The 10,386-nt window shown below is 45.1% G+C and overlaps 1 protein-coding gene across 1 annotated transcript in view; it reads left to right on the forward strand.

The window, feature by feature from the left end:
• LOC126537439 (ubiquitin-like modifier-activating enzyme 1) overlaps positions 1-8,591 on the forward strand; it is a 97,301-nt gene extending 88,710 nt beyond the window's left edge. The window contains exons 24-26 of the mRNA XM_072287917.1: positions 898-992; positions 5,312-5,486; positions 8,416-8,591. Of these exons, the coding sequence (XP_072144018.1) occupies positions 898-992; positions 5,312-5,453 (237 nt within the window). The 3' untranslated portion in view covers positions 5,454-5,486; positions 8,416-8,591. The remainder of the gene's footprint in view (positions 1-897; positions 993-5,311; positions 5,487-8,415) is intronic.
• The last annotated feature ends 1,795 nt before the right edge of the window (positions 8,592-10,386 follow it).

Consider the following 10,386-nt stretch of genomic DNA (forward strand, 5'->3'; position numbering starts at 1 on the left):
TTTGTGCTTGGGTGTGTGCGCGTGTTGGAGGGGGGGTGAAGCGGGAGGTGGGGGAACTTTATCCCGTATAGAAACTAAGTGAAGAGAGTATGGCGATGCCGCGCCACAAATACATTGAAAAGGCGTTTTATGCGATTCCTTGTACAGAATATGGCTTTGGATGTCAAGTTGCCTGTTTAACAAGCAAAGTTGTGTCGATACATTCCCGCGAATGCTCTCACCAATTGTATATCAAAACTATTGTGGCAAATCAAAATGCGCGCCAGGCGAACAATACGTGGGGTACATTCTAGAACGAGTGTCTTATCCTTCACCGTCAGAAGAACGTAACAATATTTGCCTCCAATGAACGCAGCCGTAACTGCCGGAGTGAGAACGAGACCTCCAAGGCCGCTTACGAAGCTGTGGATCAGCGGAGAGAACCGGGACACTTGAGTGACGCCACTTTCAACTTGCGAAGCATCTTCGCGTTCACTTGACTCATCTGCTGACTTCCTATTGGCGGATCAAAGAACTTTCTTGGCGACGACAGATATTGCTTTCTGGCCGATCTGCGCGCAGAGTTCTTCGGCGCAATTCATCATCGTCATTCGAGGAGCCAAACGTTCCTAGCGTAAATGCAACCATAAGAAATGTAGCCACGAAATATTGGTCAAGATTACGACGAGAAGTTCTAGCCTAACCTTTTATTGCGATTAGCATTCTTTGGTATAGTAGATCACAGAGTCTTCCGCAGTCGTTGTTTCTAACCATTTTTATTGTTAACATTACTACTCCAGCTACGCTTCATTTTTACGACTGCTTGCTTTTTAATAAATTCCAGTACGTTTATCGCTCACGACGTGAAATGCAGTTCCTTCGCCCTCGTTTATTAATTTTTTTTTCCTTTTCCCACAGAACGAGTTCCAAGTCGAAGTCCTATACCTTTCGGAAGGATCCCGCTTGCTTTACGACGCCTACGCACGCCCGTCGCGGAGTCGCCTGAACCTGGCGTAAGCGGACCTGCGTTAGCTGCTTCAACGAGGCAATGCGATGGCTCAAATTCAGGGTTGCTGCTTTAACCCTGCGGTGCCCTAGTACAGTTACACATCCAGGAAAATTAAAACCGCATGTTCAGTTTTGTTTTTTGGCAAGGAGAGTAGATTTCTACAACAACAACAACAACAACAACAACAACGACGACGACGACCAAAATAACAATGACATTATTTGATTAATAATTTGATTAGTAAACAGCAATACATTAATCAGTAATCGGTATATTAAACTACTATACTAGGAGTTATACTATACCACCACCAGAAAAATTTCCCATGCTTAAATAATAATATTTTTTAAGAGTTGAACTCAGTGCAGCATAAGTGATACGTTGAGCTTTACAGGGTTAAAAGGGACGCAAAAGAGAAATAATGGAACTGAATAACTTGAGATGTACTGAATCATTTACCAATAGCAAACAATAGCGATAGTTTTCATGGAATAACTATCCATTATATTATAATGTGGCCAGAAACGATATACGGTGTAATCCGTAAAAGTGGAAGGGAAAAGAGATCGTCAGCCCGGGGCCTTACTGACCCTCTTAACCCTTTGACAGTTAAAACACTGATGCTTTCGTTTTTCTTAAACCCAAGAATTGAGACGACATTCCGTGGTTTCCTTTCTTTGTATGGTTGTCTCTTTTCACACCACAGACGTGTCATGTTCATTTAGATTTCAAATTTAGTGTGCCAGCTTACATACTGAATTATTGTACTGCCCAACTGCCACGCTCTCGAAGGAGAGCAGCAGTATTGAAAATAAATAAATAAATAAAAAATACAAGTCCTGAAGTACTGTAAAAATCGCATGCCTGGGTGACGGCGACATTTGTTGGCGCTAGCATACGAAGGGTTAACCTCAGAAACATGCCTTTTTGGAGCAGTCAGTGGTCTAAAATCCCAGCTGCCGAAGCACTATGTTTCCACATTTGACGTCACCTGCTTTCTGTTCCCAATGCTGCGTGCGTTGCTTTGTATTAGACTGTAGCGTGCGTCGGATTTAAACTAGTTCTGCGCTTTCCTTTCTGGAAGACTGTAGACGCAAAAAAAAGAGAAGTGCTTTATCACTTAGACGTTGGACGAAGCAGGCACGTACCCAGGATTTTTTTTCGGGGGAGGGCCCACCACCTCCATCATAATCATCATCATCATCATCATCATCAGCCTGTTCTTTGTCCACTACAGGTTGAAGGTTCTCCCTGCGATCTCCAATTACCCCTGTCCTGCGCCAACCGATTCCAACTAGCGCCCGCGAATTTCCTAACTTCATCGCTCCACCTAGTGTTTTGTCGTCCTCGATTGCGTTTCCCTTCTCTTGGTACCCATTCTGTAACCCTAATGGTCCAACGGTTATCTAACCGGTGCATTACATGACCTGCCCAGCTACATTTTTTCCTCTTGATGTCAATTAGAATATCGTCTATACCCGTTCGCTCTCTGATCCAAACCGCTCTCTTTCGCTCTCAACGTTATGCCTAGCAATCTTCGTTCGATCGCTCTTTGCGCAGTCCTTAACTTGCTCTGAAGTCTCTGCCCCATATGCCAGCACTGGCAAAATGCGCTGATTGCACACCTTACTTTTCAATAATAATGGTAAGCTTCCAGTCAGGAGCTGGCAATGTCTGCCGTATGCGATCCAACCTATCTCTATTCTTCTGTGAATTTCCTTCTCATTATCAGGGTTCCCTGTGATTAATTGACCTAGGTAAACGTACTCCTTCACAGTCTCTAGTGGCCGACTGGCGATCATGATCTCTTGTTCCTTTGCTCGGCTATTTATCATTATCTTAATCTTCTGCATATTAATATTCAACCCCACTCTTACACTCTCTTTGTTAAGGTCGCCAGTCATTTGTTGTAACTCGTCTGCATTGTTGTTGAATATAACAATGTCATCGGCAAACCGAAGGTTGCTGAGATATTTGCCGTCGATCTTCACTCCTAAGCCTTCCCAGTTTAATAGCTTGAATTCTAAGCACGCAGTGAATAGCTTTGGAGAAATTGTGTCTCCCTGTCTGACCCCTTTCTCTATAGGTATCTCCCTGCTTTTCTTGTGTAGAATTAAGGTAGCTGTAGAACCTCTGTAGATATTCTTACGCGAAGGACGAGTCAGTAAGACGAGAAACTATTTACAGATTATATTTACAACAACGGTTGCAGCGGTGACCGGTTAGATTCACAGCGCGAGCCCAGTTCGTTCTTCCTCCTCTTTTCTGGAGTGATGGCGCCTACGCGCCTTGTTCAAACAAACAAATACCACACGCATGTAGCAATATTTTCCAAGCTTTTTACGTTTTTTACGTAAGCGTTCTGTACTCCTTGATTACGTAGTGCCTCTACGATTGCTGGTATCTCTACTGAATCAAATGCCTTTTCGTAATCTATATAAGCCACATAGAGAGGCTTATTGTACTCTGCAGATTTCGCGATAACCTGATTGATGACATGGATATGATCCATTGTAAAGTATCTCCTCCTGAAGCCAGCCTGTTCCCTTGGTTGACAAAATCCAGTGTTGCCCTTATTCTATTGGAGATTATTTTGGTAAATATTTTATATAATACTGGGAGCAAGCTAATGGTCCCATAATTTTTCAATTCTTTAACGTCTCCTTTTTTGTAGATTAATAAAATGTCTGCATTCTTCCAGTTTTCTGGGACCCTTGCAGTCGATAGACACTTCGTATAAAGAGCCGCCAGTTTTCCAAGCATTATGTCTCCTCCATCTTTGATTAAATCGACTGTTATTCCACCTTCTCCTCCCGCTCTTCATCGTTTCATGTCTTGCATGGCCCTTCTGAACTCATCGCTAGTTATAGGAGAGTTTCTGTATCCTGTTCATTACTGTGTCTAAGTGAGGTATCGTGACTCCTCTGGGTACTGTATACAGGTCAGCTTAGAATTCTTCCGCTGCTTTTACTATATCTTCGAGATTGCTGATGAAATTATCCTTCTTATCTTTTAGTGCATACATCATGGTTTGTCCTATGCCAGGTTTCTTTTTTACTGATTTCAGGCTGCGTTCATTTTTTACGGCTTCTTCAGTCTTCCTCATGTTATAGTTTCGAATATCAGTTATTTTCGCCTTGTTGATCAGTTTTGACAGTTCCGCGAATTGCGTAACGCTGTGCGGCCGCCAGTCCCATACAACCGCGTAGAGCGCAGGACTCTGCGATTCTAGACGTACTGCGCTCACCGCGAAAGGTTAGAAAAACACCCACATAAGCACAGCAGAGAAGCGGCTACGTGAGGCGGTTCGACCGATAACTGCAGAAGCGTCATTCAAAACAAGCAATTTTTCTCCACTTCCAGCGGCGTTTTCTCTATTTCCTTTTTAAATAAAAAGATGTTGATCCATAAATATTCTCATAAACAACGGTTAACTTTTTTATTATTCGCTTTTGCTCGCAGTTTGGTTGTTGCCTTGGCTCTCTCCCTTAGTAGATCGCTTAATTTCTCAACTCCTTGCGATTTTTGTTTCCAGTTGCCAATTTTGCACGAGAAGTGCTATACAATTAGGGAAAAACAGACGAGGTAACGGGCGACAGTCATCTTGCTTATGGGTTTAAGGGTTATTGCAGGGTTTCATGATGGACGCTCTTTCACATTATGTTATTTCCCACCTTATCTAACCCATATCGCGTGTATATGGTTCCGGGCAGCGCTTCCGGCGCATCTGCCAGCGTCGCGGCGAGCCGTAACTCAAGGAAATAATGAAGCAAAGGGATAAGTTAAACGCAACTGGCGTTTTCTCCGGCCGCAACTCGTTCCATGAGAGTACAGACCAGCTGAGTAACAGCCGCATCCCTCTCCTGGCCCCAGGATCAGCCTAAACAAACAAGGTTGAACTAACAAAAGCAACAGCTATGCGCGTGACGGTTGAATAGATGGTGACAACTGAACGCATCTCAAGTTAATCGCGCGGGTGCGGAATCTATGAGAAAACCGTCCTTCACATTACAAGACATGCCGATAACTACCGCCATCTAAAAGGAGTGAAAAAAGCAGCATAATGCTGACCGATGAACAGCTGCCAAGTATCAACATTGATCTGGCGGTGCTTTAGGAATGTGTGAGGAGTGGTGGCGTGGGTGGGGAGGGGGGGGGGGGGTGTATGCCACTTGATTTCGGGGGGGGGGGGGGGCGGGCCCCCCCGGGCCTCCCCTTGGGTACGTGCCTTGGACGAAGCTATATAACTTCCAGTGTGCAGCAGCTGTTTAACGGTTGTTGATTAGGAGCGTTGTCCATGGCTTTTTTTTTGTTTGTTTGCAGCGTAAGTAAAGTGTTGGAGATGGTGTCCAGGACCGAGATCGACAACGGGAAGCGCGCCCTGATGCTTCAGCTAATGGGCAAAGACATCAACACCGGCGAGAAGGTGGAATTGCCTGACGTGCGATACGTGCTGAGCAAGTGACAGCGCCACCTGCCCGCTCATGCTAAAAGGAATGTACGTGCGATTCGTTCTAAACCCAGGTGCAGTCGAATGCCTTTATATAACGAAGTGCTCGGGCCCTCCGAGATAATTCATTGTACAGGTCACTTCATTGTAAAGGTCGCGAACCGCGCAACTCACAATCACAAAACATACGGGACAAAGTTATTCCTTAGTTGTACAGGCGCTGAACTGTATACAGAAAACGAGGATTTAAAAAAAAATATGTCCAGAACCCAGAGCGTATACTAGACGATATATTTTTGAAAATGATCTAGAACATAAGTAATATATACGCCACCGATAATGTAAGTAACCCAGAAAGTCGCGGATGATCCATATTATTTTTGCTTTATTATTTTCCACATTTATAGAAGTCAAATCTTAAATTCTGGGATCTTACGTGCAAAAATCACGATCTTTTTACGAGGCACGCTGTAGTGGGGCTGTACTCCAGATTTATGCTGACCACCTGGCCCGGGGTTCATTAAAGCACAACTAGACCTAGTGTTGTAGTGGGTTTTTGAGGTGACAGGTTTGCCCCATTGGGGCGCCTGGCTTCCCTGTAGAACTCTATGATAAGTATTAGGGACCGGCACTGGAGTGCTGTTCAATTCTGGAAATGACTGAGACTGTGTGTAGCCTGTAGAAACTATGAGGGCTCTGTTGATCCTGTACTTGGATTCAGCGTCGTGACATGGCTTGGTTGATCGATGACAACTCGAGATGATTGGAGCAATGTACGAGATGGCAATTTCTGCCACTGTGCTAAGATATTTTCCACGTGTGTGTGAACACGTTGGTCGGCTGCGGAACGGTTGCCAGAATTTCTGCAACGTTATTTTCGCTGGTCTTAGCAGCATTTGTTCATTTTCTGGAGCACCGGCCAACCTTCAACACATCAGCGTGAAGAGTCGCTCACGTATGGACATTAGTGGCTACAAAGTTACTATTTTTTACGTATATTTCAACATCCCTCAATATTGTTTTGTCAGTGTCAACATTACAATAGTCAAAACTTAGGTACATTGGCACCAATATGTAAACTCAATATTTTGATTTGCTTAGGGGATCCAAATATTTTCTTTCAGTTACAGTTCTAAAGTATGTTATTCCTCTGTTCATGTGTAATAACGCCAACTCGCTGAATTTAAGAAAAGGGATGTGGATTATTGTAATAGGAAACAGAGACGATTGTAATAAGTGCTTCTGGGTAACATTAAATTACTTATCTATGCTTTTAGTTTCGTATGGTCATCATCATGTATTACTTCATCGCTTTCTCCCTCTCTCTTTGTTCGTCTTTCCTCCTACCCCAACGCAGAGTAGACCGACCCCCCAAAGTCGTTTCTCCCAAAATAAATATCGCTCTATCTCTCGCTCAAGGATAAAAGTAGGCACAGTATATACTGCAGAATCTTAATTTCGCGGTAAACACATAAGCCTGTTTTGCAGGGGGTGAGCATGGCATTTTCTTATTCTCGCTTTTGTTTTACGGCGAACCCCCGTATCATGAAAAGTTAACAAGGATTCTTTCCACCCATGTTTCACTATATTAATACAGTATACAGGATACATGGATCAACACCTTTGCGCTTCTTGCGATTGGCTGGTATGCCTGCATTTCTGCATATCTCTTGTTAATCACTATTGGAACGTTTCGTTTTGGTGACCTGACCATCGCAGCTATATCGCGTATCGAGGAGGCGTATGGCGCTTTGTTGTGCCTGATGCGGCACAAACAGCGTTTATAGGTGCTTCCTGTGTTCTTTATTTCAATAGAAGCTTCGTTTGCCTCTGGGGACCAACCGCTATGTATGTCTTAGTGGCTATTCATGGCGTTCCGCCGCTGAGCTCGAACTCGCGGGTTAAATTCCGGCCACGACGGCCGCATTTCGATGGGGGCGAAATGAAACACTCGCGCACGCTTAGATTTAGGTGCGCGTTAAACAACCTACCGCGGTCTCGCGCATAGTCCCCGACTACAGCGTTCCTCATAACAACATCGTGGTTTTGGCTTTATAAAACCCCAGAATTTATTATCTTTATTTCTTTGCCTCTTCCCTAGACTTTGGCTGTTGCTGGGGGTATTCCCGAGCTGACACGCCGGAGGTCTCATGCATGCTGTTGCTCAGTGAAAGAGGAATTACGTGTCTTATGGCGGGACTTGAACCACATGGCCGATGGTCTCTATCCGCTAGGCCGCATACGCATTCGTGTCGTGACGAAATAACAGCGACCTTAGCACTTTCATTGCCACGTAGCATCGCACAGCCTTTGGGACCGGCCTGCAACGCAACCAAACAGGTTGTAGTGTTTCCTCAGCGGAGCACGATAAATCAGTCGTCATGTTTACCGTCCTCGTCCCACTACCACAGTCATCTTCAAGCCATTGTCGTTGTCACGTCGTCGCCTCGCACGAGCCGCATACAGGGAGACCGCCTTGCACCAAACGGGCTTTACCTTGCACCATAGCCATGTACACCCTCCTTGCACTGGGTGCCTGTATGCGCGCTGAGACGCGCTTAGAGGCACTCTGTCTGGATGGACGGATGGATGGATGCTATGAGGGTCCCCTTTGAAACAAGGTGGCGGGTTGCGCCACGGAGCTCCTTTCCTTATTTTTTGCCTACTGTGTTACCTATGTTATTTTTTTAACAGACAAAATGTTCCCAGCCTCAAATTTTCTGAACCATTATTGGGAGCATTGTACGACTCCGTTTTTTTGTGCACTCCCTACTTTTATGCCACAACACCCCCAATCACCTTTTACTAATCTTTGTTGCTGACATAAAACGCGCGGACATAAAACGCAATCTGGTAATCCTTTGCGCAATTCCAAACAATGCTACATAACCAAGTATACCTGCAGAATGTTTCGCATTACATTGATTCCCGCAGCGCGTGGGACCTGCATAATGCTTCTTTTTTTTTTTTTTTTCAGGGACGTTAAACAAGGCTGCCTCGGCCCTACGAGCCTCCAGCCATGCAGTGAAACAAGCGGCAGGCCTTGCAACCTCATACATGCTTGTCACACTTCCAACTCGCAGTCAACCCCTTAAACTTCATTTTTAAAATGATTCAAACTACAGCCCTGACGTATGAGTTCTGGACTTGTTTGTTTAGCTCGTGCTGTAGAATCAGTGCGCCGGTTTCTCGGTCCTGGATAATACTATCCGTGATAAGTTATCAACAATGAAACGTTGATGTAAAGAACACGCTGAGAAAACTACAATAGCGGCGAATCGAAACTAGCAGCAGGCAAGATATTGTCATTTTCTACTTCTGTCTGCATTCTACACATTCTTCATGCCTCCAGCAAGGCGGCACAGGTCCACCTTCGCTTTCGTCTTTTCGTTTCTTACCACTAAAGCCTCTTCTTTCTACGTTGTGTAAAAATAATACTGCAGAAACTCCCTATTGGAACTCGTCAGATTTTTCGTAAGCATTATTTTCATTCCTCCATGTTGCACTCATGCAACGAATGATTGCTTAAGCGCCCGAGTTACGCTCCCAATGTGCTGGTTGAGGTGAAGTGGTGAAGGCTGAGGTGCGATAAAGAAGCGACACATACTGTTGCAGCCCTAATGGGAGCATGGCTCAGTGTCTGTGGGGAGAGGGAAGTGGGAAGAAAGACGATAGAAGAATGAGGGAAGGATTAGAGGGGGAAGGTGGCGTCCCATAGCAGGACTGGCAGTGGTCAGCAGCAGACCCCGGTGCTGGGCAGCGAGATGTCTGTCCTTGAGGAAGTCGAGCGGCGCATTCGTCGATGCTACCGGTGCAGCTCAGGGAGCGAACAGGATGCCGCCGTTCTGTGACGTGAGGCTTACCTAATAGCCGGCGTCCGGCTTCTTACATCTTGACCGTTTTCCTTTCTCTTTCTGACCTGATTTTCTTTACCTAATCGCGTCCACGCGTCTCTCCCACTAGACATTGTCTACTATGATAGCCCACAACGCCGAGAGCGCTTTCGTTCTCCACATGATGGTATCGCGCGCAGATATTTCCAGATGGCCCGGTAATGATTTCTTTTTAACATGGAACTCACTGGCCTCTCCAGCATCTGCGAAAGAGAATGCAGGCATCATGTACGAACAGTTGCACGCGTTGAATTATGTCTCTTGTAAAGTTCCAACACGCGGTCAAAGCCTTCCAAGACATTAATTATACGAATCAGCTGCCATGACGGTCCTCCATATGTCTTCATTCTCCTTCTCCTCCTCTTCATCTCTGTCGTCTTGGTTATCAGTTCATCCAGCATCACTACATCTCTTCCATTTACTGTTGAAGCTGCGTTTGAGCGCTCCATAAAAAGTTCTTAAGAAACGCGTTTGCGAGAAAATGGCATACTCGGAAAAGTGAAAAAAAAATAAACTAGAAGAAAAAAGAAGGCAGCTCTTGCTGGACATTTACTCCCCATTTCTCGGATTCCCTGGGGAAACATTCTAAAAGTATCACAACTAACCTTCGGCAAGAACAATAATTGTGCGAAACGGCATTTAAGAACTATATGTTGTCGCATGGCAACTGAAAGCCCTGGTTCGTCTCGTGCATTTAGCCCGTGAACAGAAGCTCAGTGAAGTAACCGGAAGAAGTGAACTTATGTTCTTTTGTAGATTTCGATGTGCAGTATGAAACAGCCTTTTTTAATGAGTCAGCATTTGGAGTGTCCAAGCAGAAAGTGTACGTGAAGTACTGATGGGACGTGTGTGGAGTGACCTCTTGAATAACGCTTCGCAATGTGGTGAACGCGCTTTAAATCATGGATCCCGGACCCTAAGTAGCTGCGATGTAATTAATGCTAGCGCATTTGTCTGGCATTGACTGTGAAATCGCCACTTTTTGGCGGTTCTAACATTCTCCCCGACTAGAGGCTCCCTTTATCAGGCCGCCTCTAGCTATTCATCGTTCGAAC

Source organism: Dermacentor andersoni, chromosome 4 (genome assembly GCF_023375885.2).
Source record: "Dermacentor andersoni chromosome 4, qqDerAnde1_hic_scaffold, whole genome shotgun sequence".
NCBI classification, from domain to species: Eukaryota; Metazoa; Arthropoda; class Arachnida; order Ixodida; family Ixodidae; genus Dermacentor; species Dermacentor andersoni.